Below are 14,234 nucleotides of genomic sequence, written 5' to 3' on the forward strand. Positions count from 1 at the left end.
AAAAGGGAGACTGGACCTGCACCCTTCATTATGTATGTATGTATTTATTTCTTGTTAAGCGCAGCTGTCACCCAAAGGGCATCCTGGCGCTGAGATCCTATCAAACCATCAGAGATGTTTACCTTGCGCTTGGAAACAGGAAGGTCTTAAGATCCTTTTTAAAGGACAGCAGATGTTGGCTACTCCTCAGTATCAGAGGTAGAGAATTCCACAATGTGGCGGCCGTATAGCTAAAAGCACGGCCACCCATCCTTACTCTAGTGATCCTAGGAACCCTCACCAGAAACGCCGATGACGATCTCAAAGGTCGGGCAGTTTGATACCATGAGAAGAGATGCTGAAGAGGGATTGGCCCCAATCCATGCAGCGCTCTAAATACAAGGCATAGTGCCTTGAAAGCAATCCTCTGCTGCACCGGCAGCCAATGTAGATCCGCTAAAGCCGCTGAAGAGGAAGCAGAGCGTGGTCGCGACAAGGCCAGTTTCGCAGCCATGTTCTGAATCCTCTGCAGTTTAAGGATCAGAATTTTAGGAGCTCCTATAAGTAGTGCGTTGCAGTAGTCTAACCTACTGAGGATGGTACTACGCACTACCTCTGCTCTCGCACCTTGAGGAAGCAATGGCAAAATTTTGCGCAAAGCACGAAGCAGACACATACAAGTCGCTGCGGTCTTATTTACTGAAGCATCCAGCTGTAGGCCAGGTTCGAACAACACTCCCAGGTTGCGAGCCGATTTAGCGGCTTCCACAGAACCCGGGATAGAATTTGGCCAAAAATCATCCGGTAATGCGCGAGGAGAGCGATCAGAGGAGCAATAAAGAACTTCCGTTTTTGACCCATTAAATTGAAGTGCATTAGCTCGCAACCACTCTGCAGTGGCCGACATGCAACGATGGAAAGTGTCCTTCGAGACAGTCTCGCTACCCTCAAATGAGAAAATCAACTGAGTGTCATCGGCATAATTGATGACTGATATGTCGAATGACTTGATTAATTTTATCAGGGGTCGGAGATATAGATTAAACAAGATCGGACTAACCGCCGACCCTTGAGGGACACCCTGGTTTACCTGTCGCGTAGCTGAGCGAAATGGAGGTAACGCCACTGCTTGCTGTCTGTTACTGAGATAGGACATTAGCCATTTTAAAGCCAGATCGGTCACTCCCACGTTTTGGAGACGATTCAAGAGAACCTCCTGGTCAACAGTGTCGAACGCGGCCGACATGTCGAGCAACACCAGAAAAGCTGACTTGCCCCTGTCGACACGCGTTCGCAGATCGTCTAATACTGTAACCAATGCAGTTTCAGTACAGTGGGCCGGTCTAAAGCCAAATTGGGCTACATCCAGACAGGAGTTCGTTTCCAGGAAGTTGGACAAGGCTCTCGTGACCCATCTCTCAAGGATTTTTATCGCGAATGGTAAAAGCGAGATGGGTCTATAGTTGGCTGAGCATGAGGGATCTAAAGAGGCCTTTTTAAGTAATGGAGTAACTATTGCCAACTTCCAACTATCTGGGACTGTCGCTGTCATCAATGACTGACAGCAGATAGAATAGAGTGGAGGAAACAGCTAGTCTTGAAATGCCTTCCAGATCTTATGAGGCATTGGGTCAAGAGGTGACCCTGAGGATACTCCATTGGCCAGAACGCCAAATTCCTCTAGCGAAAAAATAGGGAAACAAGGCATGCAAGGAGAATCTACCTTGTTATTATCCCATACCGACGCCGAGGATCCAGAGGATTCCAAGGAGAAAGGTAGCGACAATGCCAACTGTCCAGGCACTGAAAGTCCTTTCAAAATGTTTCTAATTTTCTCCTCAAATGCAAGGGCCAGAGAATCACACAGATCCTGAGAAGCCGGGATGGTAGGAACTGTACATGATGGATTGGATAAGGTGTTAACCAGTTTGAATAGGGTCTGTGATTTATTAGTGGCCTTCCCCAAGGTATCTTCTAAGAACTTTGCTTTCGCACTTCTTAGCTGGGTCTTATATACCTGCAAGGCTCCTTTATATGCTACCCTATCCAATTCCTTATATCCCCTCCTCCAAGTACGCTCAGCCTGTTTACAGCGGATCTTATGCTGTCTCAAATCATCATTATACCAGGCATTAGCACCTCTAGGTCTATCCCTCACCCTCCGTAAAGGGGCCAGCTCGTCAAGAGATGTCAAAATCTGCTGACAGAGGGCAGAGTAGCTCTTATCCACACTATCCTCCACCAAAAAGCCCTTAGGCAGAAGAATGGGACGAACCGGCTCCCTTAAAATGCGAGCCCATTGACGATTAAATTTGAGGACACTTGGATTGTTTGGTTTTAACGGGGCAGGCAGAACAATGGACATAATAATCAATGAATGATCGGTCCAACACTGCTCCAGGACCTCCCTCACTACGACCAATTCCCTCTCGGCGAAGACCAGGTCTAGCGTGTGCCCCTTAACATGAGTGGGTAATGAAACCAGCTGTATAAGTTGAATGTTACTACACGCTTGACAAAGTTCTCTATATGCCAGATCTTGAGGGCCAGAAGGCCAGAGGTTGAAATCTCCCAATACTAAAAATTTAGCATGGGAGTTTGAAAGATCGTAAATCAGATCAACCAATGACTGAAGGGAGGATATGGTCGAGGAGGGGGGCCTGTAGCATAGCAACCCTGCAAACAGAGTGCCGCCCTGGATCATGCTAGAAAAGCCCATGAGCTCAAACCCTGGCACTTCTTTTACTGCCAATTCCACAAGGGAGATAGATTCTTTAAAAATAAAGCCTATTCCTCCCCCCCTGCCGGAGGCTCGAGGAGTGTGTCTTATAAGATAGCCTGGTGGGCAAGCCCAACCGAGTTCCAAGCCACAGTCCACCGTAGTCCATGTTTCAGTAACAAATAATATATCCAAATGTAGGGATTCTATTAAGAGTGCTATCTCAGCATGGTGCTTAACGAGGGAACGAACATTTAGTAAACCACAGGACAGACTCCTGCGAGATGATAACCATAGCCGATGTTGACCTACGTCCCCCATACAATATGATACCTTATTACAGTCCTCGTAATTATCTACCAAGTGAGTGGCGGCGTGCGCGCCGGGAGCGCCCGGGACGCGAACGGGCGCAAACGGGCTTACCTCTGGCGCACCTCCGGCGCGTCTACGGCGCGACCGCTGCGCGCATCCGCTGCGCGCCTGTTCACCCATCCCTATTTAAGGTATAACGCCGCACGGACTTCCGGCTGCTAGAGCCTCTATCCCCTACCAAGATGGCGCTTACAAGTGGCCCAGCGTCAGCACCCACCCAAGATTGGCAGACGGAACACCCCGACCCCACTAACTAAAATCCCGCTAAATGCGAGTGAGGACACAGATTATGGTGCAGGTAAGCCTAAACTATGCCTCTGCTTGCTGCCCCAAACAAACGCTAGGTGAGTAGAGAATAACAGCAGCGCGATTACATACGGCGCAATTTTAAAAAGGTATGTCCACAAGTATACCAAATGCTAATAAAAGCTGTCCAGCAACGCGCACGATGGCAAAAGATCTGCAGAGTGCGTTTACAGAGCCGTTTAAATAAGCCCTCCAATGCACGGACTTCCGGCTGCTAGAGCCTCTATCCCCTACCAAGATGGCGCTTACAAGTGGCCCAGCGTCAGCACCCACCCAAGATGGCAGACGGAACACCCCGACCCCACTAACTAAAATCCCGCTAAATGCGAGTGAGGACACAGATTATGGTGCAGGTATGCCTAAACTATGCCCCTGCTTGCTGCCCCAAACAAACGCTAGGTGAGTAGAGAATAACAGCAGCGCGATTACATACGGCGCAATTTTAAAAAGGTATGTCCACAAGTATACCAATTGCTAATAAAAGCTGTCCAGCAATGCGCACGATGGCGAAAGATCTGCAGAGTGCGTTTACAGAGCCGTTTAAATAAGCCCTCCAATGCACGGACTTCCGGCTGCTAGAGCCTCTATCCCCTACCAAGATGGCGCTTACAAGTGGCCCAGCGTCAGCACCCACCCAAGATGGCAGACGGAACACCCCGACCCCACTAACTAAAATCCCGCTAAATGCGAGTGAGGACACAGATTATGGTGCAGGTAAGCCTAAACTATGCCCCTGCTTGCTGCCCCAAACAAACGCTAGGTGAGTAGAGAATAACAGCAGCGCGATTACATAAGGCGCAATTTTAAAAAGGTATACCAAATGCTAATAAAAGCTGTCCAGCAACACGCACGATGGCGAAAGATCTGCAGAGTGCGTTTACAGAGCCGTTTAAATAAGCCCTCCAATGCACGGACTTCCGGCTGCTAGAGCCTCTATCCCCTACCAAGATGGCGCTTACAAGTGGCCCAGCGTCAGCACCCACCCAAGATGGCAGACGGAACACCCCGACCCCACTAACTACAATCCCGCTAAATGCGAGTGAGGACACAGATTATGGTGCAGGTAAGCCTAAACTATGCCCCTGCTTGCTGCCCCAAACAAACGCTAGGTGAGTAGAGAATAACAGCAGCGCGATTACATACGGCGCAATTTTAAAAAGGTATGTCCACAAGTATACCAAATGCTAATAAAAGCTGTCCAGCAACGCGCACGATGGCGAAAGATCTGCAGAGTGCGTTTACAGAGCCGTTTAAATAAGCCCTCCAATGCACGGACTTCCGGCTGCTAGAGCCTCTATCCCCTACCAAGATGGCGCTTACAAGTGGCCCAGCGTCGGCACCCACCCAAGATGGCAGACGGAACACCCCGACCCCACTAACTAAAATCCCGCTAAATGCGAGTGAGGACACAGATTATGGTGCAGGTAAGCCTAAACTATGCCCCTGCTTGCTGCCCCAAACAAACGCTAGGTGAGTAGAGAATAACAGCAGCGCGATTACATACGGCGCAATTTTAAAAAGGTATGTCCACAAGTATACCAAATGCTAATAAAAGCTGTCCAGCAACGCGCACGATGGCGAAAGATCTGCACAGTGCGTTTACAAAGCCGTTTAAATAAGCCCTCCAATGCACGGACTTCCGGCTGCTAGAGCCTCTATCCCCTACCAAGATGGCGCTTACAAGTGGCCCAGCGTCAGCACCCAACCAAGATGGCAGACGGAACACCCCGACCCCACTAACTAAAATCCCGCTAAATGCGAGTGAGGACACAGATTATGGTGCAGGTAAGCCTAAACTATGCCCCTGCTTGCTGCCCCAAACAAACGCTAGGTGAGTAGAGAATAACAGCAGCGCGATTACATACGGCGCAATTTTAAAAAGGTATGTCCACAAGTATACCAAATGCTAATAAAAGCTGTCCAGCAACGCGCACGATGGCGAAAGATCTGAAGTAACTCCATGGGTTGGCTGACTGACCTGTTCTGAGCTACAAGGTCACAAAAGGCTCCAGAGGCATACCTGCCCAGCTGACTTACTGCATCTGGACATGTCTGTAACTACAACTGGACCTTCCAAAGCATCTGCTACTGTGATCCTAACTAGGTGCCTTTCCAGGTCTTGGACTCTGGGGTGGCATAAGTGCAGCTCCTCTGCAAAGAACAGGAAACATCTTTTAGTGTTGGGCTTTTTGCGACTGCTAATGGGCCCATCCGCGCAGAGATCACGCTGCCCACAACGTGAAGCACAGGTGAACCCAACTCTTTGCTCTACAGCAACCACCAGAGATGACCGGCAGCGTGAGATCTGCACTTTGCACTACAGCATCAACAGCTCTCAGTGACTTCTGATGCAAAGCTCTAGCAGAGACAGTCTATGATGCCTGACAGAATGTTTGCGCAACAACAGTCTGCTATACCGGGACTGCTCTTTGTGCTATAGCAGCGACCATTCACAACTTTCTCCCTGCTCGCAGCCTCCTGCACCACCAATTTGACTCTGTGCGTCGAATTTGGAGAAGGTACATTTTTCAGCAGGTTTAACTTGGCCTCTGTATCCAGACCGCAATCCAGGCCGGTCGGCGTGAACTTGTGACTTTCCTGTAGTCTAGTATGAGTAGATGACCACGATTGGCAGTTTTTGAGCTCTATACTTACCTTAAATCTTTGAAATTGCAATTCTTCTGTTCTGTTCTACTGATTGGATTTTTGTCATTTTGGCCGCCTTTTTTTTATTAAATGTTACTCTATTTTTCTAAGTTTGTGTGGGTATTTTATTGTGTTGTGTTTTCACATTATTACTGTTTGTATACTGCATAAATACTTTACGCATTGCCTCTAAGTAAGTTGAGACTGATTGCTTTTGTGCCAAGCTACCAGAGAGGTAAGTACCGGTTAATTTAGTAGCTCATCCTGTCGGTGATTATGGTTGTTGCTTTAAGAAGGGTGTTTATCCCCCTGAACCAATAACCAAATGGCCTACAACTGTTGGCCTCGAATCCCTTGTGTAGTATTATGCCCCAGAGTTATGTTCCTATTAACCCTATTGAATGCTGAACTCTGATCCCTGAAGGCCAAATGAATGGATCCTTATTTAACGACTGTGTATAATCTGGGGACGATAGGATGACGTTTTAGACTTTGGCCAACGATCCATAGATCGGGTCTAACACCATACTGTATGTCTGACAGGATATTGCTTTCTTTGGCTCATGTCATCAACCTGTTTAGAACCATCCACCTAGTTATTTTGACTAAAGTCCATATCAAAGAAATAAGACAATAACAACTAGAGTCGTATTTACTCCCCTTATACAATAGTGGCATGGTCACTGATTTTTACCAATACGTTGGTAGTAGTAGTGACTGCCTAACCGCAGCATTACTGTTAATGGTGATCGATAGGGTTCTAAGTGGTACATTGGATTTGTATAAGTCCAGGGAGATCCCATCAGGGCCTGGAGCTTTATTCTTAGGCAGCTCAATAATTAAATCTCTGACCTCTTCCCACGTAAAAGAGATTGTTGGGGTGCCAATCACAATTCTATGTTGGAGGAAGGGTTTCATTTGGTCGCAGTACATATTACTCCAAAATGAAGCAGTGGGATGTAATTTGTGTTGGTCAAGGGTCAAAGATTCCATGGCTGAGAAGGGGGCCCGTTTCTGAAATAGCTTTTCTTCTCGTTGTACTATCCGTATTATCAAAGGCCTCAATTTTGCTCTGTTCATTTTGCATTAGGCCGTTGTGAATGAAGACACTCAAGGCAATGTTACTCAGCTTCAGGCCGAGGTGAAGAAACTGAAGGAGCAGCTTGCCCAATTACTTTCTGGTCAAATGCCTGAAGATGTGACAATTTCTAGAGGTAAGAAAGCACATCTTGCTGTAAATCTAAGCACAAGGCCCCCCTTAAAACATACTTTCAGGTCCAAGAGAAAGGGGGAAGAACTAAACAAAAGGGGAAAAGCTCTTTCAGGACCTATATACTTTTAATTTGAGACTACAATAAGTTCTCACCTGCCATCATCAAAAAGATATAATTAAGCAAAAAGAAACATGTATTTATTAACAGTTTTTATTTATATTTTTTTGAATTTTATGCATATTCATTAAAAAGAAAAAAAAATTCTATTACTATCATTGCTTATTCACATATATATTCGCATTGAGCAATTTACAAAAACCACCCTAACACATGATCCCGTGACTAATCATATAAAAATACAAATCATACTCTCACTCATACATCAATCATACTCATATTAAAATATAGCACTGATCATTTGGTTGTTTGACATAGTCTCCAGGACAGATAACAACAAAACAATTATGTCAATTATTGTCGAGTCTCTGGGGACCTCTCCTTTGGATGAGAACTTATTGTAGTCTCAAATTAAAAGTATATAGGTCCTGAAAGAGCTTTTCCCCTTTTGTTTAGCACATCTTGCTGTAAGCATAGTAATTTTAAATGATCAGAAAATAAGGAAGTAACACCAGAACTGTGGTGTCACTTTACAGAGATAAGTCGGGAAGCATGTTTCAGAAATCTGGATTACTTGTGATGTGCCTGCTACACAAATTGCCATCTCTTAAATCACCACAAAACATTTATATTTAAAACCGAACTCGTCTGTAAAAATGTTGCACTTGAAACGTCGTCAGCTCCTTTGGTTCTACAATCGTTACCTGGTTACCTTTCATGTTTTGTTTTGCAATATTTTGCCCACGTTGTCTTAATATCAGCAACGTATGGACTGGGGGCGCTGGTAACGGTACCTGTTTCCTTGGCAGTAACGAAAAACCCTACAAATTTAAATATTTTTCATGCGGGGTGGAAATAATGATGTAGTCTCTGACTTGCACATTTAAAATGTTGCTGTTCTTGCAAATGTATGTTTATATCCTTGTTCTCGTTTTAGCAGTTATTTGAATAGAGCACTAACATTTAAACTACTAAAACACTTTACATCCTTAAGTGCTAATTTCTTGTATCTTCGTGCCTTTCAGTGAGACAATTGCATAACTTTCTTCCTGAAGTTCCTCGAGTTACATAATTTCAAAATAGTTATACAATGGCAAACAACGTGCTTCATAATTAAATTTTTTTATGAAAAATATTTCTAACGGTGTCACGAAGGAGCCGATCTTACGGTGACCGGCTCTTTCCAAACCGTTGATGAAGAGACACCAGCTCTGTGTCAACCGTGCTCCTCATTTCCTTAGGAAGCCTGTCACTAGGGATGGATTATTCAGTGTGTTTATGTCCCGCTTCGTCTGCAAATCCCTGCACTGTTGACCGAGATCATATTCTGCAAAGGAAGTAAGTAGTTAAATATTTTATCAGATATGTGCGAGGATGCAACTTGATCAACTGTTCACACCCTATTCATGTGTAGATTTTCATGCAAGGTAGATGGCTGGTGTGGGCAGATAATATTTAAAAACCTCTATTTTCTAGTGCTCTCACTTCAAACCACCCACCACAAGTGTGAATGCTGCTTTACATTGGAGCACAGCATGTCAATCTAGAATACATTCATGCTGCAAAAGAAAAATTACCCGTAGCGATCGTTTTTGCATGAAACTGTAGTAGAATCACACAACCCCCTCTCATTTCCCCGAGGATGAGAACTGTTGCATTTTTTCCTTCATACATTTATTATGCTTCGTATGTGTTGCAATGTCAATAAAAATGTGAACCAAGCAGATATTTTATGAGGCATTGAGCACGTTGGATCGGCCTCACTGTGACTACAGGCCTACCATTGCAGCCTGTGTGAGTTGGTGCTTGCATCTCTCACAACAGATATGTTCCCTCCTATCTGAGGTCACTGCACTTAAAACGTATACGTCACCCCTATGGCAGGCCTTTCAGTCCTTAAGGCAGGGTGCTTCGTTATAAGTGTAAGGTTTCCCCTGCATGAGCAGGACACCCCTACAAGCCCCGGAGTTGATTGTCCAGGCTTTGTAAGCACGGTCAGCCAATTTAATGCATATAGTGGACATTAGTCATTACGAAAAGTCTAACTATATAGTGGCTGCACCGATCTCGGTCATGCTTGGTATCAAACATGTTGGAATCATAACCAAACACCGATTCCAGTGTTGGAAGATTGATCCCATGTACTGGGTGGCTCCCTTGGGGGTACCCCCCTGTACTCCCGGTTACAGACTTTCTGGTTCTAGTGCTGCTGCTGACTAGACATTGTTCTGCTCCCCTGCAGCTCAGCTAAGCTTGAGCAGGGGAAGATAGAATAATAGGTTTTCTGTTGCAGGGAGGTGTGACCACCTCCCAGACAGGACTTAGTGTATTGGGCTGGGGTGAGGCGCATGCCAGTGCCGCTAGACTGCTTTGAAGGGCACATTTGGTGCCCTCCTTGCATACTCAAGTTGGATCCAGTTCTGGGAGTCCTTGGCTCCTGCTCTGGCGCAAAACTGGACAAAGGACATGGGAGTATCCTCCCCTCTGTCCAGCCCCTCATCTGTGAGAGGGACTCCAGAGTCGTTGGAACACTATACCCTAAGGTACTTAGGGCCTTACCTGTGGGTGGCACTTCAGATTCGTTGTGTGACTAGACTCATGACTGGAACCATGTCACTCTTCGACCGTCTGGACACTTGGACTTTGCCTGGAACTGAAACTGCATCAAGGAAGACTTCTGCTACTCCTGGTCTCACTGTTCTGCTAGTCTTCTTCGTTGTCTGGGCTTCTTTCAGGATTTTCAAAAGACCTATTGGCATCAAGGACACCTGAAGAAATATCCCTTGGAGTGAAGGAGTCGCTCGCCTGCATCTGCAGGCACTGCAGCAAAGCTGAGCGGTCTGCTGCTCTTGACGTCCCATGGACTTCGAAAGGCTCAAACACAGGTGGTGGTTCTGCAACTCTCTCGAGGCCTGACCTATCCGCTCTGCAATTTTGAGGCTAGTTTCCTTCGTTGGAACCGCTGGGACCAAACCCCTGTGTGCTGTGTCGACTTGATGTTGCCAAGGATTGTTGGCCCTGCACCCCAGAGATCTTCGGGCTACAGCACGTCCTTCCTGCCAAGCACAGGTCGTCACTGCATCCTCTACATCATGGGCCTTCCTTCATGTTGAGATCTGTGCCTTCGTCCTCGGTGCTTGCTCTGACTCTCTTGCTCGTGGTGAGTCCCTTGGACCTTGCTTGTCCCAATGTTGCTCATTCTTCGCTTTCCTCGGCTGTTGCAGCTGACAGGGCTTGTTGGTGCTCCCGCTGGAGACACACCCCCTGGTTCTCGACTTCCGGTGTGGGACAACTTGAACGCGGCACCTGGTCTTCCTCAGTCTTGTTTGGTCCTCACAGCTGCAGTGACATGGTCACTGTCAACACGTCTGACCCATCTGACATTGGTGAGCATTGGTCTTCGTGTCTCCTGGTCACCTCTGAGTGGCATAGACTGTCTCCTCTGCTTGCAGATTCTTCACATCTTCCAGAATCCACGTTGAATTCCAATGGACTCTTGCACAGTCCTCTCCTGCGGCATATTTCCTGAATTCTGCTATTGTGGCCCATTGTGGTTTCCGACATCACTTCACACCTATTCACCCGACTTTCCTGGTGTAGGCATCTTGGTTCCTGGGATAACCATGGGTGGGGTGACTCTCCAACTGTCTGTCTTCCACGGGGTTTCTTCAGGGTCAACTGGGAAGGGTCCTTCTTTAAAACTGCAACCGCGACTTTCTCATTGACTTGTAGTGAGTACGCGGTACCGCTAAACAGATACGCGGTGATAGCTGCCGGTACCCATGCCACTGGCCCAGACGGTGAGCTCCGCACTTTGAGCCGCGGGCAGAGGAGGAAAATGAAGGTACAGTGCGGAACCCGGATCCCTGAGACTACGTGGGTCACAGTATTGGCGCTGCTACAGAGATTCTGAAAACAAGTCACGACCAAGTCTGAGGCAGGCACGGCACAACAGATACCTTACATGCGGAGACAAAGTCCGATTGAAGGCAAGTGGGGCGGTATGGAGAGTAGCGGCGCCCGCATAGAGAATAAAGCCGGGGATCCAGTCCGAGAGCCAGGCGACGATCCTGGGTCAGCCCACACTGAAACGGGCGCAAAATACCTGATAGGAGCGAGAGAATCCGGAAGGGGGGGCCCAAGTAATAGAGGTCTGAAGCGGAGGAGCCAGTTGCCTGACCCCAAGTTGGTGCCCGGTCATGACGCTCCTACAGTTCATGGGCCCAATTACAGCAAGTGAAGGGACAAAGCAATAAATTAAAGGTGATGCAGATGCACACGGAATCCAGCAAACCTTGGCACAGGAATAATACACATCAGATATAGAGTCTGAATCCCTTGCCTAACCCCAAGATGGCTGCCATAGTTTTCCCCACCACCGGACTCCGTCCAGACCTTGAACACATCCCCCATTTGCCTAAAAGGCAGCCCCAGCTCCTTCTCTGGTTTGTTTTTACTCCCTCCCCCCACCTCCTTCTTTTATCTCTATCCGCTAGCGGGGACATGCTCTTCCACTACTTGACTCTGTTACTGTAGCCTATGTATCTATTCAAAACGGATTTTCCCGAACGCTGATACCTGAGCAACATGGCTGATACCCGGTGGGCTAGAGAGCTAATGAGGAGATTGGCCCTGGTTTCCCCCTCGACTGTCGCCTACCCTGCCGGACATTGGTCACAGTTCTTTCTCGTCTCCCTGCCATTGCTCCTTCCTCCCCTCTTTTCCTACAAATTCTCTCAACCTCGTTGTTTGTTTACTGCACCTTACTACGCTATTTTAACTGATGCAACTTGTAACACAATGTTCCTCTGGTATAGCGCTCTGATACCTCCGGGTCTAGCCAGTGCTATGTAAACCTTTTTAGATGTTCCCTGTAATGCAACGATCCTCTGGTTAAGCGCTCTGATACCTCCGGGTTTAGCCAACGCTATATAAACTTCTCAAATCAAATAAACTCAAAACTGGTTTTCCTGAACGCTGAGACCTGAGCAACATGGCTGATGCCCGGTGGAGCTGCTAGACAGCTAATAAGGAGATTGGCCCTGGTTTCCCCCTTGACCGTCACCTACCCAGCCGGACATTAGGCACAGTTACTCCTCGTCTCCCTGCTATTACTCCTTCCTCCCCTCCCGCCTATGAATTCTTGCAACATTGTTTGTGTACTGTACCTTACTATGCTCTTGTAAGTGATGTAACTTTAAACGCAACGATCCTTAATGTAAAGCGCTCTGATACCCTCTTGGGTCAAGTTCGTGCAATATAAAACTTTATAAAATAATAATACGCCGTTGTGTTTCCACTCTGCACACAGCCTCTGTGGGGTTCCTGGGTACTTAACTCGAGTGGTTCCTTGTGCCCCCAGCTCTTCTTAGTCTCCTGGTCCAAGTCCCGACTTGGGTCTCAGTTCGCATTCCACCACTTTAGTACATTGGTTTGGGCTCCCCCTGGAGATCACTGTGTATTGTGCTTACTTTCCTCTTGCAATTGAAGTATTTTTGTATATGTGTGTTGATATCTCCAGGTAGGAGATATATCAATGTGTTAGTGAGTGTTGTGTAATAAATAGACCTATTTTTATTACTACACTGTGTGGTTCTTTTTCCTTTAACCTACACTACATGATTACAACTGGTAAAACAAGCTGCTTAACACTCCTTCTGGACTAAGCCTGAAGGCTGCTCCCCACAGCTACCACTTTGAGAGCTTTCAAAGGTTATCAAAGACCACTAAAATCACCATAAGGGTTGCTTGGATTAGTGAAAGATGCTTCACTTAAATAAGTATGCACCATATCCTAAGCCAGCCTCCTACACATATGAGTAAGTATGTAGCTGTACAATGGTTTATTGCTGCATGCATGTTGAGCTGTGAGCCTGTGTTGACTATCCTGTTTCCACACCCAAGGAGCCTTGGACTGCGCCGACCATGCTTCTGTGAGTTCATTTCAGAAGGGGTACTTGTCCCAGTGGCTCAAGATCCATAGTAGGTTGAGCCCTTGGACATCTGGAGTAAAAGGCCTCAATCAACATGGTTGGACCCAGTGTCCCCTGCATGCCCCAGGCCCTCTGAAAGGGGTTCTGACACCCTAGACAAGGCCAGGCGTGCAAGCCTGCTCAGCACCAGAATATCATCACAGGTAAAAAGAGTGCTCTACTAATACACGTAACATTACAAAATAATTTGATGACCTGTTACAGGCAGAAGAACATAAAGCATCTTGAGAGAGTACATATGGTGATTCATTATGACAGACTGAAAATATCACAATATTCTCTAATGGGATGGCAACTAGAAAAATATACACAATATTCTCTAATGAAAACATTAGGTTTAAAAGGCTTAATGCGAGACTTAAGAATGGATTATATGACGAGAGGAACGCTGCAATAAGTATCTTCCAGAGAGGATCATCTTACAAGGAAAGTGCCTGGCAAAAGAAAAGAGTGGCATTGGCTGTAAATATGGTCCAGGGTGTGTGTTGGCTTACTGGTAAAGGTAGACCTCAGGACCGAGCCTGGCTATATCAATCCACGCAGCAACACAGGCAAACCCGTTTGACAAACTGATACATACAGACACCCCCAGACTCTACAGGAGATGTATTACCTTAGCACCTTGACCCAGCCGACATGGAAGGAAACCAGGCCAAGTAGTTCCTGTGATCAAAGGACAGGTAAACTTGCCAGACGTGCACAATTAGCCGCTGAAGCCTCCTCGAGGTATGAAATCAACAGCACAGGGCACTGGCACGAGGAACAGGGTTCAAAAGACTGCAGAAGCAAAGATACAAGGTGAGGCCAAAGGACTGAGAAGGTGGAGCCTGGAGCCACAATAACGGAAGATATATTAGGCCTAGGCTGGGAATAAAGAGCTTTGGGCAG

At 46.8% G+C, this 14,234-nt stretch overlaps 1 protein-coding gene across 1 annotated transcript in view; it reads left to right on the forward strand.

The window, feature by feature from the left end:
• The window catches only part of KIF15 (kinesin family member 15), a 322,611-nt gene that overhangs the window by 182,037 nt on the left and 126,340 nt on the right, over positions 1-14,234 (forward strand). Inside the window, exon 11 of the mRNA XM_085631096.1 lies at positions 7,113-7,236. Within this exon, the coding sequence (XP_085487222.1) occupies positions 7,113-7,236 (124 nt within the window). The remainder of the gene's footprint in view (positions 1-7,112; positions 7,237-14,234) is intronic.

The sequence above is a fragment of the Triturus cristatus genome, chromosome 10, assembly GCF_964204655.1.
Source record: "Triturus cristatus chromosome 10, aTriCri1.1, whole genome shotgun sequence".
In the NCBI taxonomy this organism is placed as follows: Eukaryota; Metazoa; Chordata; class Amphibia; order Caudata; family Salamandridae; genus Triturus; species Triturus cristatus.